The following is a 14,510-nucleotide window of genomic DNA, read 5'->3' as shown; positions in this document are numbered from 1 at the left end:
CTGACCTCCTCATATCCGGCCTATTTTAAATTTTTCTCACCCCTCTGTGAGCTCCAGGTGGGGACCGGCCGTTCGGAAAAGTCATCCCGCCCGCGGGGGCATCTCGTTTGCCTTATTTTGTTGAAAATACCGGTTCTGGTCCGAAGGTAAAAAAATAATAATAATGGGGCGGTTCCCCCGGCCCCGGGGCATGTTCCTGGCCGCCCTGCGACCCCCAAGAGCCCATACAGTACCCCCGAAAAGCCTGGATAAAAGAACGCTATGGGGAACCTTGGCCAAAATCAACACTACAATATGGTGATGTTGACAATGGATTATCAAAAATATACCAATAATAGCTGAAATATGTAACTTACCCTACAGCGCAAGAACACAATTGGTCCACAGTGTGTTTCAGAATTGGTTGATGGGGTTTCTCATTCTTTGATTGCGACCGGTAAGCTTTACGCTCAATTACAGTCGCACCCGGCAGCCCGGAGTCCACGCAAGTCAGTTTTACTTTTAATATTCTGAACCTATCCCGCCACCGCATACTGTAGCCCCTTCTGCCTCTCACGGGGTGATATTAAGGATGAATTACTCCAAAATACATCACTTATTTTCTCTGGGAATGCGCTGATTTCTTCCTTCATGTTTTGGTGTTTTCCCGCTACTTCCTGGATGGTTCTGAAACGCTTGAAGGGCATAGCAACAGTAACTAAGGGGGGCGGGACTTTGCGAAAGGTTAATTGTGTCTGTAGGGACGCCCGAACAAGCCGGTGGTGACACGGAGATTCGAACCCCACAAAGTATGATTATAAATATAAATACTCTGCACACATGCTACAGCTAAACCAAGGAAAGGAGCCATAGCATGTACTAAGATTATGAAACACGGGCAAACTACTTCCCAGAACCTCTTTGAGTCGTTAAGTAAATTACAGTCACACGTTGACCAGGGAAATGAATTTAAATAACTGGGTAATATTTCAAATGCCTCTGTTCTCCACCAAAGGGCACAAGGTGGTAAACATTGAGGAGCAACATCCACATCAGTCAACTGAATGCACCAAGGAAGGTCAAAATACACTAGTCGTAGTGAGTTATGATGATACAGCAGTTCATAGTGTAGCGAATTCGGGGGACAACGCAACCACAGGAACTGCCGCGGCCGGGACGCGAACCCGTATCGCAGGAGACATCGCTAACCACTTCATCCCACTTTTGACACCAACGTAGCGAATTCGGGGGACAACGCAACCACAGGAACTGCCGCGGCCAGGAAGCGAACCCGTATCGCCCGCGCCGCAGGAGGCATCGCTAACCGCTCGACTAAAGGGTCAGACCCGCCAGCCAGCGGCCAGCGTGTCTTCTTATCCATGCACGTTACAATAGCTTGCTTAATTACACTGACAGTTACGCTGTCCTGTCACCTAGCAACCAGTACACCCTGACAACCATGCCAACCTCTCCAGGAACTGCTCAGACTGATGTTTGTTTTCACTGACCGTCAATAAAAATGAAGCCCTCATCCCGGAAATTGCTTTCGAAACATGTTTCTGCTTTATGTTTGTTGTGTTTTTATTGATTTGTTTGTTTGTTTGTTTATTTTGTTTTGTCTCTTTTTTCATCCTCGAAAGGATCTTTTCCTATGGGAGGTGATATAGAACTAAAAGGATAATCTGTAAACTTGACATGGTTGCAGTTGCCATGTTGGGTTTTTTTCTGATAATGACCTTTTTATCGAGCTTTAAGTTGAAAGCAACTCACCCCTATGTAGCAGGCCAATACATCAGTACCATAGTGTGTGAGTGTGTGTGTGTGTGTGTGTGTGTGTGTGTGTTTGCTGCTGCGCTCTCACCTATTACCATTTTGAAAGGGAATTAAAATCCTTTTTGACACACATGCCTTCTTTGTCGATGTATATTCATACGGATATTCACTCTAACAGAAAGTCTGATGGTTTGCCTGACCCCTCTCCAACTCTGCTCTCTCGGACCTAAACGCACTGTTACACGGCGTGTTTTCATTTCTATTGTCCTCGAAAAATCCACCATTCTTTATGCCAGTTGGCCCTCTAGCGGTCATAACTGGAGGTGCACTATAACGGTCCACACAATTACTCCTGTTAAGGGTTTAAAAACATATGTGCTATGACATGGGCGGTTTCATTGGGCAATGACTTATAAATGACATAAATTGAGACCAATCTTTGTAATTCCTTGAGTATTTTACACACATAAAACACTTAAAACTATTCATCCTTAAACTACTATGGGTGTACAGTAGAAAAGAACATGGAAAAGAGCCATGACTTATTTTTGTTTGTTTGTAGTAATTCATGTAAAATTTTCCTCAAACCACTCATGTCAGTCCTCTGGATTCTGATATCCATCCATCCATTACCCAACCTGCTTATCCTGCTGTCAGGGTCGCAGGGGGGATGCTGAAGCCTATCTCAGCAGTCATTGGGCGGCAGGCGGGGAGAAACCCTGAACAGGCCGCCAGACCATCGCAGGACCCACACACACACACACACACACACACACACACACACACACACACACACACACACACACACACACACACACACCTAGGGACAATTTAGTATGGCTAATTCACCTGACCTAAATGTCTTCGGACTGTGGGAAGAAATGCAGACATGGGGAGAACATGCAAACTCCACACACAGGACAACCCGGGATGACTCTCAAGGTTGGACTACCCCGGGGCTCGAAACCAGGACCTTCTTGCTGTGAGCTGACCACACTAACCACTGTGACACTGTGCCTTGGATTCTGATTTTATTTTGTCAAATATGCAAATAGCTGCCATTGACATTTGCCCTAAATTCATTTTTTTTGCATTATCACATTTGTTACCTGAGCTATTGTCACAACATCAAACTTTTTTTATGGTTTGGAATGTTCCCCACATTGAGAGCTGGAACAAAACCAGAAAAAAGCAAATGTTTCCAATGTTCCACTACTAGCTAGTTGTTGGGGAAATATTGTTTTTGTCTTATAAAAGGCTTTGGGAAACACATTTGGCTTCCTCATTGCAGTCCTGTTTGAGAGTGGTGAACGACTGTATGTAGTCAGCCTTCTTCAAAACAAGTACATTCTCCAGAGGAAGCTCGCTGTTTACTTAACCCCAATATGAAAGGGTGTTACAATACCTAAAAAAACTCTAACGAGTCCCTTTTGAGTGCTCTACATTCTTTGGAAAGCTCAGATCTGGAAGCAGTCAGTGTCACAACACCTCTCTTTATTGGGCTTTTTGGTGGCAGTCTTACAAAATTTGCTCTCCAGTGGGCTCCAACCGGCGTATTATAAACATGCCTGACCCCATCAGGAATCTATGAAATCTACCTCCTCATGGATCACATGGACTCCTGAACCAGTGCTCTAGTCTTTCTTAGATAATGATGAGTGCCCACGGGACAGACACTACTGTTCTCTGGCAACATCTGGGGAAAAAGCTTCAGCATTCACATTTATTTTGTGATATTTTGCTTGTACTACCTGTCCTCATGGAGTCTTTTTTTTTCCACAAAGTGCTTAATTTCTTAATCTAATGTGTGTCTGCACTGTTTGCTTTGCCAACCCAACATCTACTGTACATCAACCACCCAGGAAGTGGGATATTTCCTTTTGATGCTCTCCCTGAGGTTTCTCCTCTTTTTTTTTTCATGAAAAGGCTTTTCTATGGTGTTTTCCTACATCCAAATTACAGGTCCAAGCATTGGGGGGGGGTATGTACTGTCCTTTACTGTATCTATCTGTGGTAATATAAAGTCCTCTGAGACTGTAACTGTGATTTACGGCCATATAAGTAAACTAGACTTGAAATAATTAGCTAATTCCAACTATCCATCCATCCATCCATTGCCCAGTCCTGCTCTCAGGGTTGTGGGGATGCTGAAGCCTATCCCAGCAGTCATTGGGTGGCAGGTGGGGAGACACCTGGACAGGTCGCCAGCTATCACAGGGCTGACACACACACACACACACACACACACACACACACACACACACACACACACACACACACACACACACACACACACACACACACACACACACACACACACACACCGGCCATATAAGTAAATTTATATGGGACAATTTAGTATGGCCAATTCACCTGACCTACATGTCTTTGGACTATGGGAGGAAACCACAGCACCCAGAAGAAACCCACACAGACACAGGGAGAACATGCAAACTCCACACAGACGATGACCCAGGACAACCCCCAAGGTTTGACTACCTCAGGACTCGAACCCATAACCATCTTGCTTTGAGGTGACCACGCTAACCACTGTACCACTGTGCCACCCAAATTACAGCTAAGTTAATTCACTTGACCAAGGTTTATAGGTAAGGCTACCATCATATCCTAGTTTCAGTTCAGGCTGTCAGCCCTTTTGGAAATCTGCTGTCTCCTCTTCCTTTCTCCCTCACCTTCCCTCTTCTCCACCTCCTCTCCTCCCTCATGCTTCCTCCCTCTCTGAATCCCTTAGAAGAAACATCGCCACAGTTCCATGTGCCCTCTCATCTGACCTTACGGGTCAACCACCATGTAGACCTGCCTCTGCATCTCTGCATGCCCATCAAATGAATAAGGCTTGGCCAAGAGAAAGCTGGCTTGTAGAGGAAAATCATTTGTTAAGGCAGAAACATTAAACATCCTCGTCCTGTCACCACATTTGTGAGAGATTCTCAGAAACAATTAGCTCACATGTCTCCAACAATTCATTTAACTCAAGTGTGTGTAGACTACATGAGCTGTGTCACAGCTGACAGATTACTGCTTCTTCAGAACTGAACAAGTCCCAGGCTAGTACTCTGAGAATCAACAATAGTCCATCACTAACCTAAAACACACTGTACTGTTCATAACCACAAGGCTTCTCTGAGCTTTTACATAGTATAACTTTGCACAATAGTGTGTAGCTTCATCTTTTCCATGACTCAGCGAAATCTAGTCTCCATAGGTAAGCTGTTAAAGGATATATTCACTTTCCCTCTTTTTTTTAACCCATACCTAATGAAAACATAGCCGGGTATCATAGTACATATAATCGTACAAAAACATCACAGCATCGAGAGTTTCCGGTGAGCTTCCCGTTTTTTTAAAAAGGAGACCATTGTTTTCAAAGGTTTGAACCATTGATTCAGAGAGGTAAGTTTTCTCGATGCTGAATCGACCGCTGTGGTTTTGTCTATATGATTCTAAATGATGCTTTACAGGCAACATTTTAATGAGATCTGGGTTGAAAAAAGAGAGCATAACCTTAATCACATTACATACTTGTATATTTTAAACTATTCTTGCTCTGGAAAAACTCCTTAATAATGCACAAATACCTCTGCCTCTCTCGCTTTTAGTTTCCTCACTTTCTTCTTTCCCTACATCTCTCTCAGCCACTCGATAAAGCTTTTGCTGTGTGTCAAATTCAGCCCTCTGCTTCTTTCTCTCAACCTTTCTTTCTGTAAATCTCTTCTTTCTGCTCAGGCGTTGCTCTCCTATTTTCAGTAGATTTACATGATCTGATGCACATTTTTCCAGCTTCCCTTTGGCGGTCCCCCAAAAGTTCCTCACCATCCCCTCTTCTGGTTCCTGTGACACATTTCATATCTTTCCTTCCTCTTTCCCCTGCAGAGGGCCTAAAGCTTGCCTCTTATGCAAGATGAAGCTAAACTATGCTAAACAAAGCAAAACTAAACTAAACTGAACTGGACTGGACTGCACTGGACTAAACTAACTAAACTAAACTGCACTGGACTGGACAAGACTGGACTGGACTTGACTGGACTGGACTAAACTAAACTAAACTAAACTAAACTAAACTAAACTAAACTAAACTAAACTAAACTAAACTGGACTTAATTGGAGTAACTTAAACTAGCCTGAACTAAGCTAAACTAAACTAAACTGCACTGGAATGGACTGTACTGGACTAGAGTGGCTGGACTGGACTTGACTGGATTAAACTAAATCCAAATCAGAATAAACCTAAAATAACCTAAACTTAAACTAAATAAAATTAAATTAAACTAAAACAAACTAAGATAATAGTTAACAGTCTCATTTGAGGACCTAATGGAGGAAGCTTTTGAGAGGAAGTGGTTAAATTATGTTGATTTGATAGGTGAGACAAGGGATTGTGGGTGGCAAGCTCATATGAGACCATTTGAAAGAGGGTTTGTAGCTAGAGTAGAAACATATTTTCATTTGGCATTTGGTATTTGAGGTTGCTCTTAGAGATTAGCCCTGAAGAAGGTGCCAGACACAACAGAAAAGGTTAGTCAGAAGCTGTGGATGATAAGAACTAGGTTCAGTTCAGCTCTTAGATGTTCTTGCAGGTTAGGTGTAGGCAGAGTATGTCACATGTATGTATGGAGGAGGATAGTTCTGGGAACCCAGTCACTCACTGTTGAGCCTTCTGGAGGTGTTGTGGGCCTAATTCAATGAAACATCTAGGATGGGAGGTGCCCACTTGGTAACCCCAATGAAACAGATTAGCATTCTTGTTGGTTGTTACAGTTTTGGTTTCTGACGTGCTGAGTGGCTGTTTCAAGTCATCGGTGTCAGCTGTCCCATGAGTTTACAGTTGTTAATATTGAGAGTGAGGATACACACACTCACATTTGCCCTCTCATTGGTTGTTGCAGTTTGGTGGCCAACTAAGCCGTTTGGGACCAGGATTATGGTGCTGTATGATGGATGGCCTGATGTTCTCTCTTTGAATGCAGGGACCTATGTGTGAGGTTGGTTGAATTAGGTTTTTCTGTCTTGGTTTGTTGAATTGGGTTTTTGTATGTAGCCCACTAAACATCAGCACAAGGGATTTAACATCAGATCCTGTGTATTATTTCAGTCAAGACAACAGGTAAGATATGGTACTGTAAATGTATTAATCCTTGTAAAAAAATTTAAAAAAAATGTGTTGTGCAGAAGCAAAAAGACTCATAAACAATAAACAAAAGCAACAGATCTGGCCACTTCTGGCTCCAGAGCATTACCTTCAAGGCGGTTGGAGTTTATCCCATGCTTTACCCATCAGATGTCCTAACAGCAACTTGGAAACCATCCTTTCATTTTACTACTAAAGAAACCCCTGTCAATCTTGTTGATATTAACACACAAAAGTCCTCTGGACCCCCAACCAGCCTGTCAGCCTGTGCCAACATATAAACGGCCAGTACAATCAGGTTGCTCAAAGTCTATTTTCCCAAGGCCCTCTCTAGCCTGGCTGTGCCCATGTTGATAAAAGGACATGTGTGTGGGTGAATGTGAGGCATTCATTGATTGTAAAGCACTTTGGCTGTTTTAGCTAGAAAAGTGCTATATAATGCAATCCATATAAGGACCCCTTTCTCCTGATTTCCTACATGACATCTTCTCACACTCTCAGCACCCTCCAACAATCTTTTACTTTCGGCAGAACCTTTCCTTCTCTTTCTCTGACAAAAAGGGTGAGGCTACAATCTCCACTTGCTCACCTAGCTAACATTTCTAGTTAGCGATCTGCCCCACTACCTTGGCCTTATTTCTTATCCCTGACAAAGCTGTGATGTTCTTTCAATCTGGAAAAACAAAACAAAACACTTGCCTCTTCGAGACCTCTTTCTCTCCACTGACAACTTGTCCAGAATCCACCAAGAGACTCAGGCCGGCTTGCATCACAGCCAAACCACACTTAAGATTTGTGGTTTAGATGAGTCAACTCAAGTTTGTATCACACCCTATAACTGTTTGTTCCCGCTAATTTTCACTGTCAGCAGGACCATTAACACCACCATACCTTATTCCAATGCTATTTAAACATTTAGACATTTCAATAATTGTTAACACAGACTCCTTTTCATAGATAATGCTAGATTATTTTTTTTTAGTTTAAAAAGTTGTCTTTAAAAAGTCGTGCCCTTGTGTCTTCATGCCGAGCATGCCACCTAGACAAATTGCTTGTACGTGCAAACTCGCTCACTAAGCTGTGAACAATAAACTTGAACTTGAACTGTACTGAGACGTTCTTGGAGCAGAGTTTACACTGAATTGGTAATGACACAGTTACATTTCAAGTGGGAATCACAACAAATTGACATTGATACTCACTATAAGTGCTTTACAGAGATTCCTGTAAGTGTGCTCCAGTCCTGCTGCTGAGGCTCCAATTGTAGTGAGTGCTTCTTGTTGAGGCTGTGTCATGTCCTCGATAAGGCATGAGGAAAGGTGCTTTTGTTGTTACAGCACACTTGGCCTTAGTAGCAGATGCTAATATCTGCTAGTTAACTTAGCTTGCTCTGTTTACTGTCAAACAGCTTAGTTGTCACATAGTAAACTACTGCAACACCACTCGGAAAAAGGTCCATGAATTTACAATTTAGGGACTTAAAGGTACGAATAGGTCCAAGAGGAAGCTAATGCTTTGTGTTGGAGCACAGAGCCTGTTCAGTCTCCCCTCTTGTTGACAGTGAAGACTCACAGGCGGGAAATTTGTGACAACCTCATCTGAACCCAATAGTGTTATGGAGGGAGATCGAGGAGAAAAAAAAATGGCGTCAGTGTTCTCATTGTCAGTGGGGAGCAATAACCAGTCATCCAGCTACCAAAATCTATGGGCAACAGAAATGACTGCAGAAAGCAGTTTCTGCCAGTGACTCTGACACTAACTAAGAATGGAGGTGATGGAAGTGTCCAGAGGGTCACACTGAAAGCTGTGGGCTACACTCTAGATGGACAAATATCACCAAAACAACATACAAGCGGTTGGTTTCCATGGCGACACGGCATGATGGGGAGAAACCCACCACTGTACGTTAAGTACAATCCTATTCCTGTTAAGACCATCACTCAGCCCACTGACCGCTGGGATGTTATTGAATGTTTTAGCGGGTCAGCAGCCAGAAAACCTGAGTAAAACTAACCAGAAGAGAGCCAGTTAAACAACAGCAGTGACAAACTATGGTGCCTGCATTTCTGTGTCTGTTTCAGTTTGTTCTTCCACCCTCTCTCTCTCACTCTCTCGCTCTCTCTCCCTCTCTCTCTTGCCCTCCCTCTCCTCTGCTTTGCTGGGCTGGGCCAAGCAGCAGGTGGTGCAGGAGAGAAGCCTCAGCTGGACGTGGGGATTTAGAAAATCTGTCACACTTCCATGACTTCTGCATTTGAGAAACATCAACCCACTTTTCTTGTTTGTTTGTTTGTCTGTTTGTTTTTTTAAGTTAAAGGTAAGTGCTTCTTTTACTGTTGTGGTAATGTTGAGATGTTTTGGTTTGTTTTTTTTCTGACTGAGTCAACGGGTAGGATGAGACAAGAGTTAGGATGCTGAACTAAATAGGAACTCTGCTTGTTAGTCATAAAACATAGTCATTCCAGATAATGTCTATCCAACATTTACATCATGGATATTCTGTGGTACCTATAAAGTATGTTGTCTTCTTTAAGAAATGCACACGTTTATCTCCTGTGAATTGTGTTTGTTTTATTTTGAGGTTTATATTGGTAGGGTTGTATAAATGGGCCTGCATATTTTGTATATGTCAGATGGATGATGTAAAATGTACCAGATCTTTGACTTGACCTGTTCCATGTGTGGACAGGCTGATACTAGGTTTTTTTTGTTTTTTTTTTGCTTGTTTGTTTGTTTTTGGGAGATAGAGACCCTATCACAAACCTTGTCCCAGTCTTTAATTCCATCAGAGTGGTGAGGCAACATGCTTGTCGAAAGCTGTCGAAAGTAAAGGTGACTTCCTGTTTATTCTGGTGATTGGACCGATACCATGTAGAATGAAAGCTAGCTGAAAATAACGACGACACCATTTCTCCTTTCTTTATAAATCTTTCAACTGCAGATGGAATGAATCCAATGTATGACCAGAAAAATCTGCATTGCTCCTTTTGTGTTTTGATGATTACTTGTTTATTTTTAATTTGTTGTTTATTTGCTGTACAAGCTGAATATGGGCAGACAAAGTATTCTACATTAATTTCATGGACTTTTTTTCTTTCCTTGAACAGCACTTTTTTTTCCTTTTTTTTAATATAGTGCAAAATAGTAGAAAAAAAGTCTTACACTTTGCACTATTTGGAAATGTGTTGCTGGGAAGATAAGTCTGCAGAGCCCTGTAAAATTAAACAGATCAAACAGTTCTTAAAGTTTCTTCTCATAACTGGAGCGCCATCTAAAAGTTGGGGTTTGCAAAAATATCACTGATACTACCAAACATATTAATTTGCATGATGGGTATTTCTGCTCTATGGATTATTGAGTTATTATTGTTTATTAGCGCTAATAGGAATGCATTTTGTTTTTGCAGAGGCCTAGTACCTCTGGTACAGAAGCGGGACAAATGTCAAATATGTGACCCATTCTGGAAATCTGTGATATTATTTCCTTTCAAAATATATTTTAGAAAACTGAAAAAGCTGTAAAAAAAATGATTGAGTTATATATTGAGCTATATCAAGGATGGGAAATTTTACTTTTTACACACCATATACCTCTTATACAATTGATTTGTATGAACATGTGATGATTGTAGAACTATATGATGTTTAGATCTAGTGATGTGTATTTTACATAAGCAGAGTGTGTGGTCTATTGACTGGCGACCTTAAAACAAATTTAAAGGTTTAGTTAAATGATGATTAGAATTTTTTTCTTAGTCATATAAGAAGTCACCAATTAATAGTCAACGGGTTGGGTCAAGCCAGCTAGATTTAGTTGGGATTGGCTGAGGATTTCAAAGGAGCATTTCAATGCATCTGTTTAAGTCTGGTACCTGAATGTTAATGTACTTACTTCATGGCCACCAATCCATTCTTCCCCCTTTTAAAACCATTCTCTCCAAAGTAGAATTATATCCAGCTATTTTTTCTTTTCTTTTTTTTATCTTGAATCAAACATTATGCACACCTTTGGGGATAAATGATACAAGCACCTCTTATGTATCTGAATTTGTATGTATAATAAGACAGCTTATTCTCAAACGCTGAACACCTAATTATTTTTCATGTCCTTTTTTTTTCATTCTCTCCACTCTGCAGCTCGGGTTTCCCAGCAATAGCGTCACTGGCCAAGATTTGTTTAATAAAGATGCGCATGAACTTCAAGAGGCAACCCGGCACTGGAATCAGAGCATGTGAAAAAAAAAAAGCAGCTCAAAAAAGGAGAAAGAAGTCCACCCCCTAATCGCTCTTCTTTAGGTTTTACATTTTGGATGATGTGAGTCTAATCAGATAAAAAGACGAGACTATTTTAGGACATGGGAGTGCCTCTGTGTTGTGTCTGCTCAGTCTGGCGTCTGTTGGTAGATGAACCATGAGACCAACATGGGGTCAAGTAAACCATAAAGCCTTCGCTAAAATGCCCTGACTCTAGTCAGCATGCAAAAATGGCATAGATGAGTCACTCTTTTGATAAATTAGACTGGGAACTGGCACCGTTGAACCATGTAGCAGCTATAGGTGACCTTTACTATGACTCAAGACATTCTAAACGCAGTCAGCATGGAAGTGCAAACAACTTCTATGGTGTGGATGTACGTGAATGGTACAGAACAACTGAACACTTCGTATGACTACAACACCACAGATTCAATTGAAAACCCCGACCAATACCAATATTACATCATTGGCCTTTTCCTGTCATGCCTTTACACCATCCTCCTCTTTCCTATTGGATTTATTGGTAATGTGCTAATCCTTGTGGTGAACCTAAACCACCGGGAGAAGATGACCATCCCCGACCTTTACTTCGTTAACCTGGCTGTAGCTGATCTCATCTTGGTGGCAGATTCCCTCATCGAAGTCTTCAATCTGAATGAGAAATATTATGACTACGCCGTCCTTTGCACCTTTATGTCACTTTTCCTGCAGGTCAACATGTACAGCAGCATCTTCTTCCTGACGTGGATGAGCTTCGACCGCTATGTGGCCCTGGCGAGCTCGGTGAACAGCAGTCCCCTGAGGACCATGCAGCACGCCAAGCTCAGCTGTGGCCTCATCTGGATGGCCTCCATCCTAGCTACCCTCCTCCCCTTCACCATAGTGCAGACGCAGCACAGGGGTGAGGTGCATTTCTGCTTTGCCAACGTCTTTGAGATTCAGTGGCTGGAGGTAACCATAGGCTTCCTGGTGCCCTTCTCCATCATTGGCCTTTGCTACTCCCTCATTGTGCGCATCCTCATGAGGGCACAGAAGCACCGTGGCTTGTGGCCACGGAGGCAGAAGGCCCTGCGCATGATAGTGGTGGTGGTTCTGGTGTTCTTCATCTGCTGGCTGCCAGAGAACGTCTTCATCAGCATCCAGCTGCTCCAGGGCACAGCAGACCCAGCCCAGCGAACTGCTACCACCCTGTGGCATGACTACCCACTCACAGGCCACATTGTCAACCTGGCAGCTTTTTCCAACAGCTGCCTCAACCCAATTATCTACAGCTTCTTAGGGGAGACCTTCAGGGACAAGCTCCGTCTCTTTGTTAAGCGGAAGGCCAGCTGGTCCGTGCTAAACCGCTTCTGCCACCACGCCCTTGACCTGCACATCCCTGTCAGAAGCGACGTTTCAGAGGTGTGACAGCCGAGGAGGGAACTGCATCTATACACTGACAAGTGAGGCTAAAGGAAAGTTATAATGCTCAGAAGCCTGGGGCAAAGCTCCTTGTGCTCAGCAAATCACTGTGTTTAGTGATACATCAACCCATGTATAACATTACCTCAGTTTCCTTTATGCCTTGGCTAGCTTAGCCAGTTAGCTGTACCCCCATGATGTCTTTACAGCTTATGTTAACCTGCTAACTTTATGAAAGATAAACCACTAGGGACCCAGAGAGGATTGAAAATGACTTGATATTTGCCACTGCAGTTGTTCAAAAATTGTGCATACTTAAGAAAGCATGACACTGATTTTGTTAAACTGTATAACAAAATTATGAAATTGCAACCTTGACTGAACTTTATGCTATCATTTTCTGAAAGAAGCATTTCAGAGTAAAATTTTGCAATTTTTGGAGTATTTAACCTTTTTTCCCCCTCAAGTCTATACTGTGCAATTATTCAGAAAGTTAGCCAAGTATTCATGTCATGAGATATGCGACAGTGAAGCTAAATGTTAGCACATTTCCTTTGGGGTACAGCCAAAGGGCAGCGCTAACGAGTGAGTAAATGAATTGCGTTTATGCAAGTTACGACAAATTACTGAATATTTTACATTTGACAACCAATACCATTAACAGAACAAGCTTCTTATGGGTACTGGAGATAATCCCCAGCAAATGCAATGCCTCTAGAGTGCGTGAGGGACCGTTTATGAAGTCACACCCAGAGGAATAATATAAGATTATCTATGAGACTAAGTAAAGTCATAACTACGGCTAAATAAGACAATTTAAGTTAAAACCTATGTATCGCTTGTGTATAGGTAAAAGAAAATTAACTGAAATAAAATACCAATTCCAAACAAACTCCCACCTATTCACAATCCACATCGATACTGCTACTGTGACCACCTGTTACAAACTGATTACTCTCAACAGAGGACTGCAAAGCTCCCGAGACAACATACAGAAAATCCATAATGCCCCGTGACATGCTGCTCCTTGACCCAAAGAACGTTATTACCAAACCACTGCTTTGTATTTCCACATAACCCAGGGACTGAAAAACAACATTTCGTACTTTTCATTTTATTTTATGTATACACAATAACACTGTACAGTATTTCAAAATAACCTCTAGTTAGGCTAAATATCCCCGTGACCATGCAAGAAAATGTTCCCGATAAAGACATCACATTTTTCTAGGAATGACAAGATATTGCATACTAATAACCAAAGATGCCTTTCTGGAGCTATAAGAAGGCTGCATTAGCTGACTAGTTGAACTTTAATATTAACTAGTTTTGTACATGTGGCCATCTATTAAGATTGATAGATTACAGTTAACTCAGCGATACCCTCTATAGTGTAATGTTCTTCATATTTAGAGTAAATCAGCACTTTTAATTTCTTTTTCTTTTTTTTTTTTACATACAGAACTACCATTCATTGTTTTTCCTCTGTACCAGTGACAACAGAAAGCGAGTTAAGAGCTTGTCAATAGTAAATACAGAGTGTGGTAAATGTGGGATGTGTCATTTCACAGTGGTCCAGTGTTATTGCCCCAGTTGTCAGCTCCCGTTAGTGTGAGGCAGCAGCAAAGAGGCAGGTGCTGTTTTGCTTGGAGGAGATGAGACTGAGTAAACACAATTTTCAGCGAAGACGACAGGAAGCTGCAGCGATAGCTTATTCTTTCTGCCCTTTCCCATACGCTAATGAACAGCAATTATGAGCACTGCTGGAGGCGAGTTATGCACTTTTTGAATTAGTGACAGACTGGCAGTTTGCACTCACATGATGGGTGATATTTTTGTTCAACTTTCAGTAAATAAAAATTTAGAGTGTATTATGAGTGGCTAATGATTTTATACTCAATGCACAAATGCAATCAGCGATCTGATGATGGCAAATAGAGATTTAAATTGGTGAA

At 42.0% G+C, this 14,510-nt stretch overlaps 1 protein-coding gene across 1 annotated transcript; it reads left to right on the top strand.

Annotated features, from left to right (window-relative positions):
• Positions 1 to 11,496: 11,496 nt before the first annotated feature.
• Positions 11,497 to 12,561, top strand: gper1 (G protein-coupled estrogen receptor 1). Its single transcript, XM_056288647.1, has one exon. The coding sequence runs from the start codon at positions 11,497 to 11,499 to the stop codon at positions 12,559 to 12,561; it is 1,065 nt and encodes a 354-aa protein (XP_056144622.1).
• The last annotated feature ends 1,949 nt before the right edge of the window (positions 12,562 to 14,510 follow it).

This window comes from Lampris incognitus, chromosome 10 (genome assembly GCF_029633865.1).
Source record: "Lampris incognitus isolate fLamInc1 chromosome 10, fLamInc1.hap2, whole genome shotgun sequence".
Lineage (NCBI taxonomy): Eukaryota > Metazoa > Chordata > Actinopteri > Lampriformes > Lampridae > Lampris > Lampris incognitus.
Note: the sequence above shows the minus strand (reverse complement) of the source record. Positions and strands in the feature narration are given on the sequence as shown.